Genomic DNA, 27,120 nt, shown 5'->3' with positions numbered 1-27,120 from the left:
AATTTAAAAGCTTTTGCATAGCAAAGGAAACCATTGGCAAAATTAAAAGACAGTCTACTGAATTGGAGAAAATATTTGCAAATGATGTGATGGATAAGGGATTACTATAAACAGCTCATACAATTCGACATCAAAAAAACAGGCAATCCAATTGAAAAATAGGCAGAACTAAACAGACATTTCTCCAAAGAAGATATACAGATGACCAATAGGCACATAAAAAGATGATCAACATCACTAATTATTAGAGAAATGCAAATCAAAACTACAATGAGGTACCACTTCACACTGGTCAGAATGGCCATTTTTAAAAAGTCTACACATAACAAGTGCCAGAGAGGACGTGGAGAAAAGGGAAACCTCCTACATTGTTGGTGGAAATGTAAATTGGTGAAACCACCATGGAAAACAGTATGGAGGTTCCTCAAGAAACTAAAAATAAAGTAGCTGTATGATCGAGCAATTCCACTCCTAGGCGTATCTGGACAAAACTGTAATTCAAAAAGATACATGCACCCCTGTGTTCGTAGCAGCACTATTCACAATAGCCAAGACATGGAAAGAACCGAAATGTCCATCTATAGATGAACCGATAAAGAAGAAGTGGTGTTCAGATGCGATGGAGTACTACTCAGCAATAGCAAAGAATGACACTTTTGCCATATGCAGCAACAAGGACAGACTTATAGGACATTATGCTAAGTGAAATAAGTCAGACAGAGAAAAACAAATACTGTATGTGTGGAATCTAAAAAATACAATGAACTAGTGAATAAAATGAAGAGTCAGACTCACAGATCTAGAGAACAAACTAGGGGTTACCAATAGGGAGAGGGTACGGAGGAGGGGAAATAGAGGGATCGGATCCTAAGAGGTGCAAACTATTATGTACAAAATGAATAAACCACAAGGGTATATTGTACCACACGGAGAATATATGCAATATTTTATAGTAACTATAAATTGAGTATGAGTGTGTGTGTGTGTGTGTGTGTGTGTATAAGTCGCTCAGTCATGTCTGATTCTTTGCAACCCCATGGACTGTAGCCCACCAGGCTCCTCTGTCCATGGGATTCTCCAGGCAAGAATATTGGAGTGGGTTGCCATTCTTTTCTCCCGGGGATCTTCCTGACTCAGGGTCTGAACTGGATCTCCCACATTGTGGGCAGAGTCTTTACCATTTGAGCTACCAGGAAAGCTCATATATAATCTTTAAAAATTGTGAGTCACCATATTGTGCATCTGTAACATGTAATATTGTACATGGATTATACTTTACTTTAAAAAAGCTGAAACAAAATGTTCCTTGGCTGAGGTCTGCTCCCACTGACGACTGTGAAGGGAAAAGGGGAAGAGAATTCTGACCACAGAGCTTCTAAATGTCCCGTGGAGGTCAGGCCCAGTAGAACCTGCACACCAGCATTCCCTCCCCCTGCATCCTGAGCATGAGTTTTGAAGGTAGTAAGCTCTCTGGTAATTATTTAAGGAAATAATCCACTGGGTCCGCAGAGGATGGCAGATCCTCTCATGAACTCTCCCATACCACCAATCTCAGTAAAGGTGTGAGTATGAATTAAGGAAATTATGGCGAAGAAAGAGGGCAGAGCCCTCCAGACCCCTGCTCCCCACCCAGCCTGCCATCGACCCTCTTCCCAGGGACCTGTTTGCACAGATTCGGCCACCCCGCTGGCTCCTCACTGCTTCTGCAACTGAAGAGCACAAAGAACTGCCAAGGCATGCTGGGGTCAACAAGAGGAGCCTCTGTGGATTCCAGTGGGTCTCTGAAGGGTGGGATCTGCATTTTGAACACCCACCTCCTGCTAATCCTCCTGAAAAACCAGTCAGGCTGGTTGTAGTGTATTATTAGAAAGCCCACACATCCTTCCTGGGAACAACAGACCCACTTGTTGCATGAGGAGTGTTTCAGTGGAAGCAAGGAAGTGGGGGTGGGTGGGAGGGAGGGGTAGGAAGGGGGGCACTGGGCAGGGAATGGAGTCAAGCATGACACTGGGGACAGAACTTGGGTTTCCGAGTCAGGTAGGGTGGATTCTAACACTGCCCTGCCCCTCCCCTCCCAGGCTCTGTGGCCTTGAGAACATGACTTAACCCCTCTGAGGTGATCATGAACCCTCACAGACTGTGGTGAGGATTACAGGAGGCCACTGTGAGGCACCTTGCCCAGGGCACAGAGAAAGAAGGTGCTGGCAAAACGCTAGGTCCTCTGATGTAGGTGCTTCTTGGGACATCCTCACTGGGGGCCGAAAAGTCCAAATGGAAGGGAGCAGGGTGTCCTCACAGACACAGGAAGGGGAATGCGGCCCAACAGCCATGTGGCCACCCTGAGCGCCCCCAGCCCCTGACTCAGGACTGGCGGCTTCAGGAGGACACCCGTGAGGGAGCTGATGTTTTAAGGCAGAGAGTTTTCTAGGATGCCTCTAAGAAGTAACATTCTCTCAGTCTTTTCAGAAACTTCACTGTTAATCTGAAGTTAACACTTCCTCCCTCCCTCTCTGCTTTTCCTTTCACTGGAAAAGACACAAACAACCCCTAGAACCAACATCCACTAGTCCTGTTAAACATCATCACAAGTTGTGACCAAAGGTGAATCACCAACCATTTCAGGAAAACTCTTCCTTCACTTTCCATCTCTTTCCTTCTGGAAAGGTAAGCAATGGCCTGACGGATAAACAGGCAACTAAAGGGAGCTCTGTGAGAGGAGCAGGAGGTAAGAGATGGGGCTTCCTTCATCTCTGGGCAGCTGGGCTCATTCTATCAATCCTCCTCCTCCATCCTCTCAGCTCTGCTGATGGACCTGCCCAACTGCAGTTTCCAGAGCCACAAGCTCCTCTTGCTGCTGTTGCTTTATGTCCTTCCCCTGTCCCATCCCAGGTCCTAGGGTGGGCTGACTCTGGCCTTTCACAAAGGTTTGTTTTCTCAGCAGCAGCAGCAGGGGTCTCCTCTCCAAGAAGCCCCCAGGAAAACTAGGGAACACACCCTGGAGCCGGAGTGGAGGAGGGGCGTTGGTATGAATTACTCAGCAGTACTGAGAAGTCACACCCACAGAAAAGTCAAAGCATGCTCACCTCCTTCATCCTGGGAGCTTATAGAGGGTCCCCCCCTGCACCCTAGCCATCATCAGTCACAGATTCCCTCCCACCCCATCAAGCAGCCCCATGCCATCCTACTTAGCACCCCCACAAGAGCCTTACTGTCCCAGCCTGGCACCACACTCCTTGGTCTAGAGCTGTCAGGTGCCAGCCCTCCCTCCATGGCAGAAAACCAACCTGACCCTGAATGGGGGCTTTGAGTGGCCGGGGTGTGATGTTAAATCCAATTCTCTTAAGCTCTTATCTGGCCAGGCTCATGCCAGCCCAATGCTGGATCAGATAAGGGTACCGGTGGGGACCTATGGGATGGCCCAGCAGTCTTTAGCAGCCCCGCAAGACCTCACCCCGATTCCCTGCACCTGTAAAGAGAGAGAAGAGAGCACTACCTCCAGAAGATGACCTGCCCCAGGGAAGCCATGGCGGGTGAAGGGGCCCTTCCTGCAGGGCGCTGGATGCTGGGGTGAGTGGAGCTGCCGCTGCCCTCCTAGTGCCGTGACTCACAGCCGGCTGGGGTGCGCTGGCCTTAAATAGTGGGTTCAGCCGGGAGTGGTCGGTGCTGCTGTGCACAGCTCAGGTATGAGGAAACAGCGCTGCTCTGCAGGAGTGCCTGCAGGCAAGAGGCTGCTCATCCCAGCCAGGGAGGTCTGGTGCACACAGAGCCACTTTGCCAAGCCTTGACCCAGGGGAGAGAGTGGGAAGGAAAAGCTTCCCAGGCCCCCTGCTTCACACACATCTTTTCTGACTCTGCAAAGGGAGCGCTCTGGGGGGAGAGTGCGTCTCCACCCAAGAACAGATAGGAATGGCTCAGAGTGGCAGGTCTGTGCCAGGAAGCGGGAGGCTGGGAGCTCTTCATGCATGGCTGATGCTCAGACAGAGCTGGGTCATCCCTGGTGGGATCTCTCATGGAGGGGGCTCATGCCGAGGGACCTCAGAAGGCTGTGAGCCCAGATGACAAAGTGAGAGTCTGTCACTCGAGATGGAGTTCACCTTGGGGCCCCTGACACTGTGCTGCTGGGTGAGCAGATCCCTCAGTTAAATGGTGAGAGGTCCTGCCTCACCCCTGAAACAACTAGTTTGAGACGCCAAAACGACAGGGAATTTACGCTCTCTAGACATTATTGTTGGGTGAGTGATAGTCGCTTAGCTGCGTTGGACTCTTTGTGACCCCATGGACTGTAGCCCACCAGGCTCCTCTGTCCATGTGTTTCTCCAGGCAAGAATACTGGAGTGGGTTGCCATTTCTTTCTCCAGTTTCTGTTGGGTGAGTGGGTTAGAAAATCTGGTCTCTTGAGAGACCCACTCCATGGAACAAAATAGAAAGCCCAGAGATAAATCCACATACCTATGGACACCTTATCTTTGACAAAGGAGGCAAGAATATACAATGGAGAAAAGACAATCTCTTTAACAAGTGGTGCTTGGAAAACTGGTCAACCACTTGTAAAAGAATGAAATTAGAACACTTTCTAACATCATACACAAAAATAAACTCAAAATGGATTAAAGATCTAAATGTAAGGCCAGAAACTATAAAACTCCTACAGGAGAACATAGGCAAAACACTCTCCGACATAAATCACAGCAGGATCTTCTATGACCCACCTCCCAGAATATTGGAAATAAAAGCAAAAATAAACAAATGGGACCTAATTAAAATTAAAAGCTTCTGCACAACAAAAGAAACTACAAGCAAGATGAAAAGACAGCCTTCAGAATGGGAAAAAATAACAGCAAATGAAGCAACTGACAAAGAATTAATCTCAAAAATATACAAGCAACTCCTGCAGCTCAATTCCAGAAAAATAAATGACCCAATCAAAAAAATGGGCCAAATAACTAAAAAGACATTTCTCCAAAGAAGACATACAGATGGCTAATAAACACATGAAAAGATGCTCAACATCTCTCATTTTCAGAGAAATGCAAATCAAAACCACAATGAGGTACCATTTCAAGCCAGTCAGAATGACTGCGATCCAAAAGTCTACAAGCTATAAATGCTGGAGAGGGTGTGGAGAAAAGGGAACCCTCTTACACTGTTGGTGGGAATGCAAACTAGTACAGCCACTATGGAGAACAGTGAAGATTCCTTAAAAAACTGGAAATAGAACTGCCTTATGACCCAGCAATCCCACTGCTGGGCATACACACTGAGGAAACCAGAAGGGAAAGAGACACGTGTACCCCAATGTTCATCGCAGCACTGTTTATAATAGCCAGGACATGGAAGCAACCTAGATGTCCATCAGCAGATGAATGGATAAGAAAACTGTGGTACATATACACAATGGAGTATTACTCAGCCATTAAAAAGAATACATTTGAATCAGTTCTAATGAGGTGGATGAAACTGGAGCCTATTATACAGAGTGAAGTAAGCCAGAAAGAAAAACACCAATACAGTATACTAACACATATATATGGAATTTAGAAAGATGGTAACAATAACCCTGTATATGAGACAGCAAAAGAGACACTGATGTATAGATCAGTCTTATGGACTCTGTGGGAGAGGGAGAGGGTGGGGAGATTTGGGAGAATGGCATTGAAACATGTATAATATCATGTATGAAACAAGTCGCCAGTCCAGGTTCGATGCACGATACAGGATGCTTGGGGCTGGTGCACTGGGACGACCCAGAGGGAGGGTATGGGGAGGGAGGAGGGAGGAGGGTTCAGGATGGTGAGCACAGGTATACCTGTGGCGGATTCATTTCGATGTTTGGCAAAACTAATACAATATTGTAAAGTTTAAAAATAAAATAAAATTAAAAAAAAAAGAAATGTGCCTGTAAAAATGTCCTTGTATAAAAATAAATAAATAACTAAATAAACTAAAAAAAAAAAAAAAAACTGGAAATAGAACTGCCATATGACCCAGCAATCCCACTGCTGGGCATACACACTGAGGAAACCAGAAGGGAAAGAGACATGTGTACCCCAGTGTTCATCGCAGCACTGTTTATAATAGCCAGGACATGGAATCAACCTAGATGTCCATCAGCAGACAAATGGATAAGAAATCTGTGGTACATATATACAATGGAGTATTACTCAGCCATTAAAAAGAATACATTTGAATCAGTTCTAATGAGGTGGATGAAACTGGAGCCTGTTATACAGAGTGAAGTAAGCCAGAAAGGAAAACACCAATACAGTATATTAACGCATATATATGGAATTTAGAAAGATGGTAACGATAACCCTGTATGCAAGACAGCAAAAGAGACACAGATGTATAGAACAGTCTTTTGGACTCTGTGGGAGAGGGTGAGGGTGGGATGATTAGGGAGAATGGCATTGAAACATGTATATTATCATATGTGAATTGAATCACTAGTCCAGGTTCGATGCATGATACAGGATGCTCAGGGCTGGTGCACTGGGATGACCCAGAGGGATGGGATGGGGAGAGGGAGGTGGGAGAGAGGGTCAGGATGGGGAACACATGTACACCTGTGGCAGATTCATGTCACTGTATGGCAAAACCAATACAATATTGTAAAGTAGTTAGCCTCTAATTAAAATAAATAAATTTATATTAAAAAAAAATCTGGTCTCTGACCTTTCATCCAGCGCTCAGATTTCCAACAAGACAGAAGTCTAGGGCCCAAAGCTCGCTCTCTCTGTATTGCTTCCTGCACCTGCTCCATCCCCTCCAGAGGGGCACCCTGGATAGGAAGCATCCATGGACTGGCTGGTTCACCAACTACAGGCTGGCTAAAGATGCCCCAGGACTTCAGCAGAATGAGTCCAGGGTTGGTGTAGAGTTTGCTGGAGTAAGCACAGAACACAGCTGAGAAAGGAAGAAAGAACCCGGTGGTGGAGAGAAGACAGCAGAGGAGAGGGCAGTTTAACAATGAGAAGAGCTTCATTTTCATTTCTTACGTATTTTTTCTCTCTAGGCTTTTTTAAAAAATTGAAGTATAGTTGATTTACATTGTGTTAATTTCTGGTGTACAGCGAGGTGATTCAGTTATATATATATATATTTTCACTATAGGTTGTTACAAGATATTAAATGGTTTCCTGTGCTATATAGTGTTGGGCTTCCCCGGTGGCTCAGTGGTAAAGAATCCACCTGCCAAGCAGTAGATGTGGGTTCAATCCCTGGGTTGGGGATATCCCCTGGAGGAGGAAATGGCAACCCACTCCAGTAGGCTTGCCCGGAGAATCCCATGGACAGAGGAGCCTGACGGTATACAGTTCACGGGGTCGAAAAGAATCAGACACATCTTAGCAACTGAATAGCAGCAGCAGCTATATAGGAGGGCCTTGTTGGTTATCTATTTTATATATAGTGGTGTATATCTGTTCATCCCAAATTCCTAATTTATCTAACCTTCCCCTCTCCCCTCTTTTGTAACCATAGGTTTGTATTTTTTATGTCTGTATTTGTTTTGTAAATAAAGTCATTTGTATCATTTTTTAAAAAAAGATTCCACAAATAAGTGATATCATATGATATTAATATTTGTTTTTCTCAGTCTGACTTACTTCACTTAGTATGATAATCTCTAGGTCCATCCATGTTGCTGCAAATGGCATTATTCCATTCTTTTTATATCTGAGTAGTATTCAGAGGATATAGGTGCCCGCGTCTTCCTTATCCATTCCTCTGTCAATGGACATTTAAGTTGCTTCCGTGTCTTGACTATTGTGATTAGTGCTGCTATGAACATTGAGGCGCATGTATGTTTTTGAATCAGAGTTTTCTCCGGATATATGCCCAGTGCGGTTGCTGGATCGTATGGTAGTTCTATTTTTAGTTTTGTAAGGAACCTCCATACTGTTTTCCATAGTGGCTACACCAATTTACATTCGCACCAACAGGGTAGGAGAGTTGTGGGAAGATCTTTCGAATCATCCCTCATGTGACTTTGGGAAAATTCCTTTAACTTTCTCCAAGGCACCGCTTCCTGGGCTAGGGTGTGGAGTATCTCAGGGGGTCCACATGCCTTCCCTTTCTCTGGAGTAAGTAAAGGGGTGATGCCAGGAACTTATGAGGTACCCATGCTAACTGGATCCTTTCTGGGTCTGGGGAGGATAAAGGAAGTGGAGCAGCAGTTTCAATAATTCCTATACATCTGACCCTCCCCAAACCCACAAGTTTTCTTTTTTTTGGAAACTTTTAATTTTGTATTGGGGTATAGCTGGTTAACAATGTTGTGATAGCTTCTGGTGGACATCAAAGGGTCTCAGCCATACATGAGTAAATGTATCCATTCTCCCCTCAAACTCCCCTCCGATCCAGGCTGCCAGGTAACATTGAGCAGAGTCCCCTATGCTATACAGCAGGTCCTTATTGGTTATCTGTTTTATACTGTGTACATGTCCATCTTGCTTCTTTTAGCTTGCTCTGGTCGCCATCACAAAGTACCACAGACTGGATGGTTTAAATAATGGAAATGCCATTTGCCCACAGCTCTGAGGCCCAAACCCAAGACTATGGTTCCAGCAGGGTCTTGGGAAGTCTCTCCTTGGCTTAATGATGGCTGTCTTTCCCCTGTGTCCTCACATGGTCCTTCTTCTGAATGTCTCTGCATCTCTCCCCAAGGCCGACCGGGGGGAAACATAAAACAGACTTCGTGTTTGCTTCACACACCTGCTTTACCTTTTGTCCTAATCCTAAATTGTTCTTCTGTCTTATAAGCACAGCAGTCACATAGGATTAAGCCCACTCTAATAGCTGATAACTTAATCACCTCTTTAAAGACTCTCCATCTCAGGGCTTCTCTGGTGGTCCAATGATTGAGACTCCGAGCTTCCACTGCATTGGGTGTGGGAGCGATCCCTGTTTGGGGAACTAAGATCCTCCACGCTGCACAGCTCGACCAAAAAAAACCCCCAAACAAACAAAAAACCCATCTTCAAATGCAATCACAATCTGAGGTACTGAAGGTACGGACTTCGACATATGAAAATTTTCAGGGGAGGACACATTTCAGCCCATAAACTCCTTCATGCCTTCCAAATCCACCCCCTTCTCTCTAGCCCTATTAGTATCTCTTAAATTTGATCCCTCATCACTTCCCACTTGAAGTGGGTTACTAAACAGCCTCCCGTTTCATTGTCCCTTCCTGACTCTGCCCCTGTAAGTGCCAATCTACCTACTTCCACTGGAGTGACTTTTCTAAAATGCATATCTGATCAGACCACGCTCTGGATTGAAATGATCTATGGTTCCTCAGCGTCCGTGGTCTGGCCTCTACCAACTTCTCCAGATTCTGCTCTCACACCCCTGCTCTTGATCTGTGTACCAGGCATGCTGAGCTGCTTTGGGTTCCCCCAGATGCCGCACTCTCAAGCTGCTCCAAACTGTCTTTGTAACATGCTGCTGTGCCTGCCTTTTCCTTGTCTGTGATCAACTCTATAGGAAACTACTCTTGATCACTTCCACCTGGCAGGTGCCATGCGCTGGGCTTCCATGAGAACCTCATAACTACTTCTGAGTTCCTAAATTAAGACTGGAGACTTCTCTGACTCCTTCACTAGACACTCCTTAAGAATACAAAGGCATCTTGTTCATATTTTATTCATTCATTTATTTGGCTGCCATCGGTCTTCGTTGCTGGTTACTGGTCACGGGTTTTCACTGTTTGCGGTACAAGGGCTTCTCATTGTGGTGGCTTCTCTTGTTGCGAATCACGGATTCCAGGACTCACGGGCTTCAGTAGTTGTGGCACATGGTGTCCAGAGCGTGGGCTCAGTAACTGTTGGCGCACAGGCTTAGTTGCTCCGTGGCACGTGAGATCTTCCCAGACCAGAGATGGAACCCATGTCCCCTGCATTGGCAGGTGGATTCTTAACCCTTGGGCCATCGGGAAGTCCCCCTTGTTCATTTTTATATTTCACACCAGCGTAAGGCATACACAGAGTAAGGGGTGTTACATGTTTTTTGAGTAAATGTACGTTTTTCTCTCACAGCACACAATGACAGTGCTATTTCCTGTTTAAGCATCTATCACATCACTAATCTGTGAGCAACTAGGGGATAAAAACAAGGCCTCATTCATCTTTGTGTCACAGGTCCTAGCACCACACCAGACACTTAAAGAGGACTTAGTAATATTTGATGGATAGGTGAGCAGGGATCAAATCGGGTGTGATTCATCAAACACTTTCTAGAGGAGATGTTTTGTGAGCTGGATTGATGCTGTTAAAAGCAAGAGAGAATGAGTTGCCTTTGAGATAGAAGAATAGTTTAGGATTAGGACAAAAGGCAAAGCCGATCTGTTTTCTCCTTGTCAATTTTGAGTAGACAAAGATCAAGACTAACAATGTATCTAGAACTGAAAGATCTTCTGAATTTTTTAAAATTATTTAAGCAGCCTAGTCACTTGGAGCTCTATTTTCTCATTGAATAACTGTACATTTCCCTGTGCACCAGTTTAAAGTTTCCTCCACAGCCTATCCTGGCTGATAGGGAAGTGCCCACTTAACCTGTGTCACAAAAGGCCATGAGCTCACATGATCCTGACCGTACCCCTGTGGGGTGAGTTTTGCCAATGGGAAATTGAATCTTAGAGATTAAGGGATTTGTTCAAGGTCAATAATGTGAGCTTTCCCAGGCCTGCTTGCCTGTGTGTATAGAAGGGATCACAGAAATGAATATAATAAAACTTTCACTGCCTCCTGAACTCTACCATCTAATCTCTGGCAGACTACAGGTTTTTACCTCTGAGAGTTTCAGAACATGTTACAGAGGTCCTCAGAAAGGCAAACCATGGAAAAGTCTTACACTGGAGCACCAAGGACTCATGCCTTCATATTTCTAAACCTCTGTGCAGTCCCCTCCCACACTGACCTTGGGCTGGACTCTGGGATGTCAGCAAATGTGATGCAGGCAGAGGCCTGAAGGGTGTGTGTGTCTTCAGACCTGCCCTCTGGCTGTGAAGGCTCTCCTGCTGCCTTGTGATAAAGCCTCTGGCACAGAGATGAGCCACCCCAGTTGAGAGCCCCAGTCAACCAGCCCCTAGCTGAACTGCCTGCTGGCTGCAGCCCATGAGTGACCTTAGGGAAATACAAGAATCGCCCAGCTGAGCCCAGCCCAAATCGCTGACCTGCATAATCACCAACAAATAAAATGTTGCCTTAAGTCATTATTTCTGGGGTGGTTTGTTCCATAAGCAAAAGATACACTTGTTCTTTCATCTTATTCTGCTCCATTTCTCTCTCTGGTGGGCTCTGCCTCTGAAGTCACTTCCGAAGACATCTCATCACTCCAACTTCTGCTGAGTCAACCTTAATATCTACATCCAAAGTGTTGTCTGGCTCCCACATTACAACAGTGTTCCATGGAGCACCCAGCAAGCTATGGCACATTACACACACACACACACATGTGCACACACACACCCCCCTCAGAGATTAACATTTAAAAAAAATTTTTTTTTGTTGCTTTTTTTTGGTGTTGAATCTGCCTTCAGGAAGGAAATACTTGCTGCAAGCAACCACTACACCCACATCTCTGGACCTTTTCATCAATATTTCAGGACTTTTCTTACATACTAGTACCCTCTAAAACCTGCTCTGAGAAATACTTTGTGTTTTTCAGGGCTGTGGAATCTTACTCTACTCTGCTAGAGGCAAAGATCTCATGATACTTAGCAGAGCTGAGAAGGGCAGACTTTGTGGTCTTAATATAGCAAACTTCAAAAAGGCTTATTGAAAGGAATGCTGACATCTAGTAAAATATTAAGGAGCTATCATTTCGTTTGAGACCCTGACTTTCTCTTGCTGGTTGCTGGTGCTCTCTCATCAGCAAAGTGCTGGCTGCTCCATCACCAGACAGGCTAGGGACCCACATTTAGGTAGATGCCAGGCTTACTCTCTGTGCCCCCCTCCCTTATCTTCAGTGAAGCCCTCAGTCATGGATTCCTGGCAGTCCTGCCCTGAAGTTCACCCGTTTACAAGTTGGTGTGACTCTTGCTGTCATCACAGAGTCACTATGTACTGGAACCTGAGTGAATTCCCTGGCCAGCTGTCTCCAAATTCACTGCCACTTCCCATCTCACATCCAAGGAAGACATTGCTAATTGACCATGGGCTTCTTTTCTGTTAACCCATGACACCAGAAATGCTTCAAATTAGCATCCAGGCGGCCCTTACCAAGCTCTGGGATATGTTCCCTGTATTCCTTTGCTAGCTGCCATGAAAAATTACCATAAACTGGGTGACTTAAACAGCAGACATTTATTTTCTTACCATCCCAGAGGCTGGAAGTCTGACATCAAGGTTATGACAGAATTGGTTCCTTTGGAGGCCTGGGAGCGAAGGATCTGTTCCAGGTCCCCCTCCTTCACTAGTGGATGGCTGTCTTTTTCCCGTGTATCCATACTGAAACAGGAGGGGAGGGGGCAGGGCACAACTTTTGAAAGGATGACATAGCCCAAGGACACAACAGAAACTGGTTAGAATCAAATGGGTCCAAGATGGCAGACAAGTCAACTTTGATTAGATCTTGATCCTCAGTATACACTGATTGTAACACATCAGCAAGCTAAATGGTACACCCAGAGGCGCCATGACAGTTCCAAGGCTGACCATCAAAGACCAAAAAACAAGTGGTGGCCCAATTCCTGGAAATCTCTGCTCCTTCCTCGAAATATTTGGAATAATCCTCCCACTCATCAGCCAATGAAACAGCCCATAAAAGTGAACCATGCCACCTTTTGAGATCATTCTCACCTTCTGAGATGGCCCACAGTCCGTCTGTGGAAGTGTTTCTCTCTAAATAAATCCACTCTTACCTATCACTTTGTCTCTCACTGAGTTTTTTCTGTGATGAGACATCAAGAACCAGAGCATCATTAGGTCCTAAAGCCAGGTCTGTGATCTCAGTTGGAAGACTGTGGGTTTTAGCCAGGATGGAGTCCCAAGACATGGGTTCAAGTCTCAATCTGAGCTAAATTGTTTCAATATCATCTTCCCTCTGTATCCCAGTTTCCCCTTTATATAAGGATATGAGTCATATTAGGACTCATCCTAATATACTCATTTTAATTTGATTACCTCTGTAAGACCCTATCTCTAAAAAAGGTAACATTCTGAGGTACTGGGGTGGGGTTCATACTGCAGTATATCTTTTTAAGGTGACACCATTCAACTTACACCAGTTTCCTAGGAGAGGCTCACTGCTCCTCTCTTTATATGCTCTGCTGCTCCAGACTACAACACATCCCTTGCTCTGAACAGGGTACAAGATCTGAGGGAGAAAGGTCAGGTGTGAGGGTCATTTGCTTCTGGCATACCTAATCCCAGGCCAGTGATGATGTTCCTGACCTAGCTGGTAAGATGCAGTCACCAGCAGCTTCAGGCTCTGTGTGTGTCCTCTCCCAGAGCTGCAAGTTAACAGAAACTACAGTTGTGAAAGACTGAAATGTCCTTGGTTATTTGTTGTCCCTCCTCAGAGGAGGATTTTACTTTGCTGTTTCGTTGGCATCAGGATTGGCTGTGTGACTCATTTTAGCCCATGAAAAGCAAGTGTTGTTTCTGAGAGGAAGCTGTAAGAGGCACTGTGTATGTGGTCTTGGTCTCTCTTCTGTACAAGATGGGCAGTGTCCTAGGTGGAGGGTGGGTCATCACCTTGGGTCCCAGAGTAAAGTTGATGGGAGCAGAGCTTACCCCAGACCATGATGGACATGCGGCATGAGCACATAATAAATCTTTCTTGTTAAAAGCCACTAAAATTTAGGAGTTGTTTGTTACTGAGTATAACTGCTTACCATGACAATAGAGAAAAATTATGTTTTACTTAAGAATATAAATGTGGAGTGAACACAAGGATAAAGTCCAAGTGGATAAAAGCTTAAATGTAATCAGTGAAGCCATAAAAGTATGCGAAGATAGTAAGAATTACCATTATAACCTCAGAGTGGAAGAACGGCTTCCTACTTATAACTTAAAATCTAGAAGCTATGACAGAAAAGATTGACAAATTACATTACTATAAAAATAAAACACTACATAGGAAAACAAACAGTAGTAACACCAAGGAAAAGAACCAAAATCCCAAACAAGTCCCGTAAATGCTGTAGATTGTTTTCAAAAATGGCCAAAAATTTCTTCCCTTTCTTTACACCCTCAGGTGTTCCCTTCCTACCCTGAATCCAGCCTTACTTGCTTTGGCCACTGAGGCAGTAACAAGTGTGATGCAAGTAGAGGCTTAAAAACACTTGGGCTTTGGTATGTACTTGTTGTCTTGCTGTTTTTGGAACCTGTGAGCATCATGAGAAGAACACCAGACTAGCCTACTGGATGACGAGTGACCTTCTATTGACAGCCAGCCAACCACAAGGCCCATGAATGAGGACATCAAGCACCGGCTGACTTTAAAGCCTACGTGAGCCCAGCTGACACCTTGTGGAACAGAGATAGACTCTTAGCTAAGCCCAGACCGTAGCATCGCAATGGCTGTTGTGATGAGCTGATAAGTTTGGGGATGGTTTCTAACACACACATACGTGAAAATAACGGATGCAATAAGCCATATGAAAAGGCAAACAACCGATGAAGAAAGAAAAAAGTTATTTGCAACTCATATCACAAAGGGTTTACATTTCTAAGATTAAATTTTCCTTGTATAAAGTTCTTATTATAAAATATAGAAGACCAACAACCCAATGGAAAAATGAGCAAAGGATGTGAACATACAGTTCACAGTAAGGGAAATACAAAGAGCTTTTTGAAAATATGCTCAGTCTCCTTCATAATAAGATAAATTCAAATTAAAACTACACTGAGATGCTATTTTCACCTATCAGATTGGTAACAGTACCAGGGTTTGACAATACACTGCCCTGGCACTTGTATACTGCAAGTGGGTGTATAACCCGATGGAGGGCAACTTAACAATAGCTATGAACATGACATTGCCCAAGTTTGATCCAGTAATGTGCTTCTAAGAATTTATTGTATGAAAATTTATCATAGGAAAACACAGAGCGGTGTATGTACAAGGTTATTCACTGCAATATTGTTTGTAATAGCAAAGGACTGGCAACAACCTCAGTGTCAGTCAGTAGGAGACTAGTTGAATGACTTACAGCACATCCAGGTAATGAAATACTGGCTGCCAAAGAAAATAAGGAAGCTGGTATGTGCTGATGTGAAAAAATTCCTAGATGTGCTTTAAAAGATAAAGCAAGATGCAGAAGCACATATACATGCATTTGGATTTGCTTCTATACGTGTAGAGACTCAGACAAGGACACACGGTGACTGGCTGAAGTATGAGCAGTTACTTATGGGATGTGGTGGAACATGATGGATAGTGGACGGGGTGAGAAGGAGACTTGTCATCACATAGCTTCTTGTAGTTTTTAAGTTTTGAAACTTACTATACATTCAACAATTTAAATAATCAAATTAAATGTTTAGTAAAGGATGTAGGTATGGATGTGTTAAACTGACCACAGAATGCAAAGCTGAAGCTCAGGGAGGTGCCCCAGCTAGCAGATGGTGGCAGAGCCAGAGTCTGAGCATGGGTCTATCTGACTTTAAAGTTAAGAACTTGGGAAAGTCCAGGCTTCTCTAAACTTCCATTTTCCCAGCTGTAAAATGGGACCCCAGTGACACCAGCCCTGCCTACACACAGAGCAAAGGGGAGGCCCACCCTGATGAGCCTGTGTAGGCGAAGGCACTTTGCAAACCACAGACAGCTCTAACCACAGACACTCAGTCAATATCCACGTGCTTGATGAGATACAGCCTTTTATTCTGGTCTAACTATTGCCAGAACTCAGTTTACGTATATCATCATTTCATCTAATCTTCATAACAAACCTGGAGATGAAGTATTTTATTCCCATTTCAGAGATGAAGTTATTGAGACTCGTTTATTAATTTAGCTGGCATGTGACACAAGTGGGACTTGAGTCTGTCTGACACTGAAGTGGGTGCCTCTCAATTATTGTGTGTGTGTGTGTGGGGGGGGGTGGGTGGGTACAGAGAGGGGAGGGAAATTGTCCTACCCAAGCCCCAGGAATGGGCTGCTCACTGTCTGATGGGCACAGCTGGGATTCATTCCCATTTTTAGATTTGCTGGGGCAATTCCCCAAGTGGGCAGCCTCATTTTCTTCTCTTTCCCTGCCCAAATGTTGCCCATCCTTCAAGACCCAATCAAACCCATCCTTCCTTTTGAATACAGTCATGGCCCTATCCCTTAGCAGTAACTTTTGCTTTCTCTAAATTCTCAGTTCTCTTAATGTCTTGATTTTCAGTCTTATACACTTGGAATAGTTATTTTTTGTGTGTATATGTCTTATTTTCCTTTAATGATGTTTCATTCCTTATGGCTGGAGACTGTCTTATTCATCTTTGTAAATGAGATAAAGTATGTAAAAGGCCTAGCTCAGGGCTTGAAAAGTGAAAATATTAGTCACTCAGTCGTGTCTAATTTTTTGCAACCCCATGGATTGTTGCTGGCCAGGTTCCTCTGTCCATGGGATTCTCCAGGCAAAAATACTAGAGTGAGCAGTTATTCCCTTCTCCAGGGGATCTTCCTAATCCAGGGATCAAACCCGGTCTCCTGCATCGCAGGCAGATTCTTTACTGTCTGAGCCATGAAGGAAGCCCAGCTCAGAGTTTGCTGCATAGCAAATACTCAACAAAAGTGATTCTCTGGGCCTCCCTCACAACAACTGACACAGTGCCTGGTGCCTGGCATCTGCTCAACAAATGATTGCTGAATGACAATGTAGCCATCTTGAGGGACCAGGAGACACACAAAAGAGGAAAATCTTACTGAGAGAAGGCAAATGTCATGGAAGAGTCTGGAGTTAGATGGATTCAGAAGTGCTGGCGCAATGTAATCAGTTCCAGAGCTCATGGCCTGACCGGAAAGCCCAGTTCCCTACTCTGCCCTGACCTTCCGTAACAAGCCATGTACCCAACCCCCAAGGTGCACTCTTAGCACAGATGCCTGAGGCCACATGGACTTGACCCAAATAACTGATAGCAGGTGTGGCCCAGTGAGTGTGGGCAGATCCCCATGAATTCAGTTTCACAAACATATTGAAGGTGACCAACTTTGTGTCAAAGATTCTCAGGCATGGTGTCTACTAACTTAACCTTCCCGTCAAGCCTTGAGTTTAGAGTAATCATCCCCACTTTACAGGTGAGAAAACTTGGCATTAATTCGATAGTGATCAATGTACAAAGACACATACACTATCACCACCACCACCATGACACATCTTGGTTAAATCTGAATAATAGGAAGTGATTGAACTGAGTACTTTTATAGCCAAGAGGACAGTGATGGGAATAGATACCCAGTACATGAGAAACTAGTTACTGGCCTGGTTAACCCACCACTAAATGAATAAGAGGGGAGGATGGAAACTCGAGGGATGGATGATTGACATCTTAAACTCCAGCCTCAAAAATGTGACCCATAAGGAGAGGCTGATCTAAGATTTTCAGATGAACAAAAAAATTTTTACTAATCTCACATTCATGCCAGTAGGCCACTAGTGTCTAACAAGCTCTATCCCACACCCATAACAGGTATCTAACTGTTTCTGCCTGGATTAGCCCCGCCTGGCATTTATCCATTAAAATAATAATTGAAACAATTTGATAAAATATAATTTTTACCAGAATTTCATCTTGAAATAGGATGTTATGAGAATCCTGACAAATAGGATAATAAAGATCAACAAAGTGTTTATGTGAACTTAGTCCCTGCTGAAACTTTTAGTCCAAGCATGGATTCTTTGAATTCTGATAATTATGAATAAAAGATTCACATGGCCCACACCCAGGGATTTGTGGTCACGAGGCTTGCTACTGAGAAAAACTAAGCATTAGTTAAACCTGCCACATAGGAATAAATAACATTTATTTTTAGAGTTTTGGGGCTTCTCTCTCTTATTTTCTCTACCTGCTTCTAAGTTTCTGAGGCCTGGGATCAGACTTTGTATAATTTCATACATGGGCTTGTTTGTATCTTCCAGGTCTAATTTCTAAACAAGTCATTTCCCATCAAGTTGCTGATTCCAAGGAGTCAAACACGGCAGTAATCACTGTTGACAGTCAGTCTTCATCTTGGTCCCTTGTTTGGTCATGAGGTATCCCACACAGTCCAAGCTAAAGCCAGAGGTTGCCAGCAAACAATCAAAGGGATCTAGTGCCTTAAGAAATAGTGGATCCATTTATAGTGGAAGGAGGGAGAGGGAGGCTCATTTCTAAAGCAGATCAGGAAGGCACTATTCAGGGTGACTAGCTTAGGCAAACAGAAATTGGTTCACTGGCAGGAAAACACAAAGCCACGCTGGACCCTCAAGCTGAAACCATGGTTTCAAGTGATTATTTTTGAAATCACTTCCTTAAAGGATTTTCTATTCTCTATCCCAGCCAAGGGCCAGGGCCTTGTAAATCATTCTCTTACCCCAACAATAAAGCCCATGGTTTGTTCCTCGTCTTGCCACTCTTGAGCTACAGGAAAGCAGACTCCAAGCTGACTCACTGTGTCACTCCTTTTTGGATGGGTACAGTTAGGTGGGAGCTGCCACTTGAACCAGCAACTGGGTTGGCCAGTGGCTCCTGCTGCTGTTCATTTAAGGAGGGAGGCAGGCATCCTTTAAGGAGCCCTGGCCAAAGATCTGCTGCTGCTGCTGCTAAGTCGCTTCAGTCATGTCCGACTCTGTGTGACCCCAGAGACGGCAGCCCACCAGGCTCCCCGTCCCTGGGATTCTCCAGGCAAGATCACTGGAGTGGGTTGCCATTTCCTTCTCCAGTGCATGAAAGTGAAAAGTGAAAGGGAAGTCGCTCAGTTGTGTCTGACTCTAGCGACCCCATGGACTGCAGCCTACCAGGCTCCTCTGTCCATGGGATTCTCCAGGCAAAAGTACTGGAGTGGGGTGCCATTGTCTTGTAGATAGTCCTTTAAAAGGGGTCTGGGGGCCATGTGCATATTGTTGGGCTTCACCTGACACTGATCTGCTCTGTCACTTTGACGAAGTCCTATCACCTTTCTGGGCTCAAGTTCTTCAACTGTAAGGTTACATCAGTGATGATCTTTACACGTGTTTATTTGAGTCTAAATCTTTTATTTGTTTATTTATTTTTGGCTGTGCTGGGTCTTTGTTGCTCCATGGGCTTTTCTCTAGCTGTGGTAAGTGGAGTCTACTCTCTAGTTGCAGCGCGCGGGCTTCTCGTTGCGGGGGCTTCTCTTACTGTGGAGCAGGTTCTCTAGGGCACGTGGTCTCAGCAGTTGTGGTTCCCAGCTCTAGAGCACAGGCTCGATAGTTGTGGCGTACAGACTTAATTGATTTGCAGCATGTGGCATCTTCCCAGACCAGGGATCGAATCTGTGTCTCCTGGATTGGCAGGCGATCTTTTACCACTGAGCCACCAGGGAAGCCCGAGTCTAACTTTTTTAAACCAGAGAGTCAGCTACCACTGCATAGGCTTCTCTTCAAAAAACATGATCTTTTCTGTAGCTGTTAGATTCTGTTTCCTAAATACAAGGGACAGTTTTATAGTGTGCCTGATGGGATTTACTGGCTCATTACAGTTTTAAAAATAGAACAGGTCACATAAAATTCTACAAATTATCTCCCTGAGGCTGATAGAATTGGTAGCGAAGAGGCAGCATTTTCCTCTTTCAGGATTGAACTTGAACGTGCATGTGATGTTGGCATTGGAGGGATTTGTGTGCAGTAAAGCCTCCAAGTATCGGAGGAGAGACAGGGGAGATGCCATGGCACAGGATTTCCTGCATCTGAGCTCTTGGTCTCTCACCTCTTAGCCTGCTGGCTGTCTTCCCTCCGATCATGCTCAGCAACACCTTATCCACCTTCCAAGACTTCAAAAACCTCCCCCACACTGCCTTCCTCAATCCTTCCCCTCACTTCCCTCCTCTCTTCTCTTTATAAGCACGACTTTGTTATAATGCACTGCTTTGTACCATGGATGTTTGTGCCTATGTTTCACTCTCTCTCTCCCGGGCAGGGTCACACTGTAACCACTGGGGCCCATCACAGAGTGCCTGCACGTGGTCCTGCCCACGGGAGGCAACCGGAGGACTGTGGGTGTGGAGATTCACTGACCTGGTTCCCAATTCCTCCCTCTTTTGCATGTCATGAACCCTCACCCATTTCCTGTGTTCTTGGATCTCAAAAAGTTCATCTGTCAACCACTTTATTGACTGCTGTGGCGGGCACCACGATGGGCCACTTAGATCTCTCTGGAAATGAAGGAATTATTTCCCCAGGTCCCAGGAGTGCTGCTGGCAGTAAGCACTCAGTCATTAGCCCATGATACCCTGCAGAGCTAAAGACAGCCTTCCTCCAAGGTCATGGCCACTTTCTCAAGCAAGCCCCACGAATAACTGGATTATAAAAACCCAGGTGTTTGGTACAACTCTGAAGGGCCATCCCAGCGTCAGAGCTTCCTCTGGGATTAACCAAGTCCTTTATTAAGACTGTATCATCACCCAGCTTCTCCCTGTGCCCAATTCTTTTTCCTTCCCTTCCCTTTTACAGAGCCCTCCTAATGGAAGTCACGCACACTAACCCAGTCTCAGAGTCTGCTTCCGGGGAACCTGTCTGCAACAAGTGCCTGCCCAGCACCAGACATATTTCACTGTGGGTTAGAGTGGTGAACATGCAAGTCCTTGCCCCCTGGAACATTCCTTCTACTGGGAGGAGACAGAAAATAAACAAATACCCATAGGGTAAGTTCAAGTGGACAGAATAAGGAAGTTGGGAAGTGACTCAGGAAGTGGAGGAGGAATGCTATTCTTAATGATTAACTGAGAAGGCTTCACTCATGAGTAACAACCTGAATAAAATAAGGAAGAGTGATGGGGAGGTATTTTGGGAAAGAGTATTGTAGGCAGTTCGAATAGCTACTTCAAAGATATTAGGCCAAAGGACTAGTGAGCATGATGGTAGCGGATGAGGACTCAGCGAGTCAGATCATGGAGGGCTTTGTAATCCATTACAAGGATTTTGGGTTTTATCTGGTATGAGAATGGGAAGCCATTGAAGATTTTGGGTAGAGTCACATAGAATTGATATGAGCTGACCTTAAAGCATCACTCCGGATGCAGTGAAAAGAATAGATTGGCTGGGGGTGGAGGAGGAGGTGGGGATGGATGGGGAGGGGGAGGTTGTTGATGCAAAAAAAGGAGCAGGAAGACCAGTCAGAAGACTATTGCATCAATCTAGGAGAGAGTCGATGGTGGTTTGGGCAGTTTGTGGTAATGGAGATGGTACCAGGGTGTTACCTAGGTGGGGAGTAGTACAGGGATGGGGTGGGGGAAGATCATAGAGGATGCCTTACATTATTGTAGGCATTCTAGTTTCTTTATCATGTAATATGTTCACAGGTATTTATTATAGTATATTAAACAATAAATAAATAAATGGAAAAGAAGGCCAAGCATTGACCAAAAACAAACAAACAAACAAAAATGAATATGGCATCAACAAAAGATTATAATTCATTCATTTCTATACATCTGAAATTTAAAGGAAGAAACAGAGAGATGCTTATTCAAAATGCAAGAGGAGTTGTTGGATAAGTCTTAAATTCAGAGCCTGGATATAAATTTGAGACTCATCAGTATTTAGACTAGGAAGTAAAGTATGGGAATAAATGTGATGGAAAAGATGTCTGAGGGCAGAAATGGGAACATTACAACATTAAGAAGTTGGAGAGCTGAGTAGAAACCAGCAAATGTGACTGAGAAAGAGAGGTCAGTGAGGAAAAAAGGAGAGGTTATCCCCTGGGTCAAATGATTGCTTGAAAGGTCAAGTAAATGAGGTCTAGAAATTGGACTTGTCAAAATGGAGGTCGTTGGTGATCTCAAAGTTTTAGTAGGGTCCTAGAGATGAAAGCACAATTGGAGTGAGATCAAGAGAGACTAAGAGGCTCAAAAGTGAAAACAGCAATCATATGAATAATGCTCTTGTGGAATTTTCTATAAAAGGTGTGCAGAGGAATGAGATGGTAGCTGGAGGGCTGCATAGTCAAGAGAGGGATAGTTCAAGATGAGGGTTATTATTCATTCTTCAGTGAATATTTATTGAGCACCTACTAATTGTCAGGCACAATATTATACCTTGGGAAAAAACCCCTTAGCAGATGCTCTGAGAGCCCAAGGCCACCTAAAGGCAGCTCTGCTTGACAGTTCTAAGTAGGCTGCCAGCACCCAAGCACACACCAGAACACCTCTTTACTTTCTGCATCAGGGTTTTCTCCTAAATCAATCTGTATCCTGATGGGAATTATCCAGTTGAGAGGAAAAACTGATGATGCAGGAAAGAGAAGAGTCGACTGCAGGAACAAACTTGAGTAGGCAGAAGAGAGTGGGACGCAGTGTACAGTTGGGAGAGTCAAACTTAGAGAGGAGCCGGGGCAAACTGTCCTTTGTGATAAGTGGGAGGGAAAATATGGGTGAGTTTGCAAGGGGGTGGTTGACTTAGGTGTGGGAGTATGTGCATGTTCTTCTCAGATTAATTGCATTTTCTCAGTGAAGTAAGTAGCAAGGCCAATAGCTGAGTATTGAGGTCTGAGGATTTGGGGGTTTGAGGTTTGAGGAAAGAAGAAAAAATATAAAACACTTGTCCATAATATTGTCCTACACATGCTCTGTGGCAGGCGGTATTCAAGGCTCTTGGCATATGCCAGTAAACTGAACAGAGATCCCTGCCCATGCAGATTTCACATGCCAGTGAATTTACTAAAGAAATGTATTCAGTTTGCCAGGCAGCACTTAGGACCCACTTGAGATTAAGACTCAAGTCTATACATGAAAGTGGTCACATGATTTAGCAATGATCAGTTGCTTGAGGGCATTTTTGAATGTTCATTATAGAGGAAGAGTTTTTCTTAGTTTTTCTTCATTATAGAGGATAAGTTTTTCTTATCCTCTTAGATTCAGTACCTGAAGCCAGCAAATTGAACAACAAAAGACAGAGTAACAGGGAAAATTTTCTTTTGCATGTACGTGAGGGCTTCACAGAAAATAAGGGAAAACCCAAAGATGAAGTTAGACCCAGGTGCCTACATAGCACCTTAACAAAGGGTAATAATTTGTGGACTCTTGAGACCCCTTGGACTGCAAGGAGATCCAACCAGTCAATCCTAAAGGAAATCAGTCCTGAATATTCATTGGAAGGACTGACACTGAAGCTAAAACTCCAATACTTTGGCCACCTGATGCGTGGAGCCAACTCATTGGAAAGACCCTGATGCCGGGAAAGATTGAAGGCAGGAGAAGGGGACGACAGAGGATGAGATGGTTGGATGGCATCATCGACTCAATGGACATGAGTTTGAACAAGCTCTGGGAGATTGTGATGGGCAGCGAAGCCTGGTGTGCTGCAGTCCATGGGGTTGAAAAGAGTTGGACATGATCGAGCAACTGAACAACAATAAATTGTGGAGAAGTGACTAGACAAAGGAAAGGGGGTGTTTGGGCTTCCAGGAAACTATGGGAAGGTGACTAGGAAAAGTATGATAGTAAAGGTTATTGAGTCAGGCTTGTTATGCAGACAGTCAGTGGTGTCTCCAGTGATAAGAGTCATCTCTGGCAATTAAAATTTTTCTCCTCTTTCTGGTGCTGGAGAGGGAGAAATCTTTATAAATGTAAATTTGTTACCCTTCCAAGGGGAAATTTATGCCCTGTTTTCAGGCAGAAATGGGAGGGCAGAGTTTCTCCTGTATATGCTATTTCTTAATTGCCTTCAGCTCAAAATAACCTGTAAGCCAAAGTGGTACGTTTGGGGGTGGCTTATTATGATCCCCTTCATCAGCTAAGGAAGTTCTGATTTCCAACAGAGCAGTGCTGGAAAATATGAAGCAAAAATAAAAAAATTAAACATAAAAACTCACACTTTTTAATGTCTGTCTAAAACTATAGAAAAGCCAAATTTATTTACAAATCCACCTCCTACTCCCACACTTCTTTATATCCCCATTGCCACTGTTCTAGTTTAAGCTCTCAGTTCTCTGCTGGACTATTTCAATAGCCTATTAACTTATTTCTCTTTTCCATTATTTTCTTTCTTTATACCAGTCTATAAAACCTCGTTAGATTACTTTTCCATAAATATAACTGTCAATGTGTCTGTCACTCTCCCTCTCAGAAGCCTAGAAGGAGCCATTTATGGCTTCTCATTCCCTACTGGATAAAGTCTAAACTTATTTTTATTTTCCATGCTCTTTTCAATCTGAGTTCCAAAATATCCTTGCCACTTGAGTATCCCGTATTCCCTTACCTGAATATACTGCTCCATTTAGACTATTAATAATTTATTAAAAGGCCCTTAACCATTGCATGCTCCTGACATGTGTCATGCTTGTCACTTGAAATATACAACCTCGTAATGTATTTCTCCACACTCTCTGCCCCCTAACACTGACCCCCTGCCCTATCTAATACTGCCAATTGTTTATATTACACCTTTAGCTCTTGCTGCTGCTAAGTTGCTTCAGTCGTGTCCGACTCTGTGCAACCCCATGGACTACAGCCAACCAGGCTTTTCTGTCCATGGGATTCTCCAGGCAAGAACACTGGAATGGGTTGCCATTTCCTTCTCCAATCCTTTAGCTCTTACATGTCTGAAATTGATGTTTATCGTTTATATGTCTGTTTCTCACCTCCTCAGTTAGATTATAAGCTCCTTGTGAGTGGAAGCCATGCCTTATGCTGCTCTGCCTGATCCTCGGTGCTTTTGTACTTGGAAAGTCAACACTTCTTCAGCATTTAATTTTGTATGCTGACCAGAGACAAAAAGCATTCCATCAGGGAGCCTTCATGCGGCACATCTGATTGGTGGTTCCAATTACAGGAAGCTCACACGAAAAGCCACCTCCCATTTGTTTTCACTCCATTAAGAAATGCTTTGTGTTAATTCAATGTTTTGTCCTATGACCCATTAAGTAAAGCTACTTTGAAAGCAATTTAATTAAAACCCTGGGATTTTGCAAGATTGCCAAAAATTCAGCCTCTCTAGGCAGAGCTATGGCTTATCAAAGGCGGCATTTTCAGATATCAGCATAGCAGTAGAGAAGCCCAACAACTCAGGCTTGTTTAAAGATGAAGTTCTGAGAAGTTTCTTCTACCTTGATTGAGGTCACTTGGCTGGTAGGGAGATTTTGCAGGGATTTTGCAGATGTAGGTTAACTGTCAAAAAGCTTCAACATAAATAACACAGCCTCCTCCTCCCCACACGTATACACACACACCCCCTCTTTATATGTCTATATAAATGTAATAGCAACCTGGGTGTGCCTGCACAGCCCCAGCAATTACAGTTAAAAACAGCAATTACCACTTTGTAGCATCTAAAGTTCTCCATTCCCCAAATGGAAAGTCACCCTGCTTGAAACTCTCTTCTGCACTGAGAACTGTCATTTTCCCAGCAAAGGTTTATTGAGAGCTTGTAAATTTACCAAAGGTAAATGGAGTTGCAGTAAAGCATACAGAGAAAAATAAGACTTGGGTTCTTCCCTCAAAGAGTTTATAATCCACTAATCAGAAGACGGGTAATATTAGCACAAGGTAGCTAAGCTCAAGTTCAGGTGCCAGGAGACATGTGTACATCAGAAACAGCGGCAATGCACGGAAAAAGGGAAAGCGTGAATGGGAGGAGAAAGGAAAGACAAGAAAGACATCAGAAAGGATGTCTTAAAAGATGCTCAATTGATTGACATTTCCTCAATAAGTTAAACATAAAGGGCTTCCCTGGTGGTGCAGTGGTTAGAAGTCTGCCTGCCATTGTGGGGGACAAGAGTTTGATCCCTGGTCAGGGAGGATCCTACATGCTGCTGAGCAACTAAGCCTGAGCCTCAGCTACTAAGGCCGTGTGAGGCAATTATTGAAGCCCCTGTGTCTAGAGCCAGTGCTCCGCAGCAAGGGAAGCCACGGCAATGAGAAGCTTGTGCAACAGCAGTGAAGATTAGCCCCTGCTCGCCACAACTAGAGAAAGCCCACGTGCAGCAACAAAGACCTACTGAAGCCAAAATAAATAAATAAAAAAAAATTACCATATAACTCAACAACCCTCCCAACATACATACTGAAAACAGGCACAAAAAAGTCTTATACACAAATATTGATAGCGGCCCTATTCACAATAGCCAAAAGATAGAAACAAGTCAAATATCCATCAATGGACTAATGGATAAACAAAATATGATCTATCCATACAACTGAATATTATTCATCCACAGCATGAAATGATGTGCTGATACGTGCTACAACATGGATGAGCCTGGAAAACATTATGCTAAGTGAATGAGGCGAGGCACAAAGGCCACAGACTGCGTGAGTCGGTGTATATGAAAAGTCTAGAATAAGTAAATCCATAGAGACAGAGAGCAGATTAGTGGTTGCCAGGGAAGGGGAGGGGGCAGGCAGAAATGGGAAGAAACTGCTTCATGGAATTCCTTGGGGATGATAAAAGTATTCTGGAAATAGTGTGAATATACAAAATGTCACTGAATTGTACACTTAGATGGTTAAAATGGTAAATTTTGTTATATAGGCATTTGCTGTGATAATACCAATTGAAATGCACACAGTTAGTTGATCCAAGGATGCGGAAAAACCTGCAGGAAGAGGGAACGTCATGCACAGATGCAAGTGGGTCTGAAACCGCCTGGTGGTGACTTCAGGAGTTTAGGTGTGACTGGTGCTGGTCACTGTGACACCAGAGGAGCCCCGACACACTTCCAACCCCCACCAAGTGCCCTGACACACTTCCAACCCCCACCAAGTGCCCCGACACACTTCCAACCCCCACCAAGTGCCCCTACACACTTCCAACCCCCACCAAGTGCCCCTATACACTTCCAACCCCCACCAGGTGCCCCGACACACTTCCAACCCCCACCAAGTGCCCCTACACACTTCCAACCCCCACCAGGTGCCCCGACACACTTCCAACCCCCACCAGGTGCCCCGACACACTTCCAACCCCCACCAAGTGCCCCGACACACTTCCAACCCCCACCAGGTGCCCCGACACACTTCCAACCCCCACCAAGTGCC

The 27,120-nt window shown here is 44.4% G+C and overlaps 1 protein-coding gene across 2 annotated transcripts in view; it reads right to left on the bottom strand.

Moving 5' to 3' along the window:
• The window catches only part of VTCN1 (V-set domain containing T cell activation inhibitor 1), a 67,714-nt gene extending 64,049 nt beyond the window's left edge, over positions 1–3,665 (bottom strand). The window contains exon 1 of one of the 2 annotated variants that reach the window (XM_044944500.2): positions 3,494–3,665. In XM_044944500.2, coding sequence (XP_044800435.1) covers positions 3,494–3,525 — 32 coding nt within the window. In that variant the 5' untranslated portion in view covers positions 3,526–3,665. The remainder of the gene's footprint in view (positions 1–3,493) is intronic. The other variant, XM_006054096.4, reaches the window with a different exon arrangement.
• Between the last annotated feature and the right edge of the window lie 23,455 nt (positions 3,666–27,120).

This window comes from Bubalus bubalis, chromosome 6 (genome assembly GCF_019923935.1).
Source record: "Bubalus bubalis isolate 160015118507 breed Murrah chromosome 6, NDDB_SH_1, whole genome shotgun sequence".
Classification (NCBI taxonomy): Eukaryota; Metazoa; Chordata; class Mammalia; order Artiodactyla; family Bovidae; genus Bubalus; species Bubalus bubalis.
Note: the sequence above shows the minus strand (reverse complement) of the source record. Positions and strands in the feature narration are given on the sequence as shown.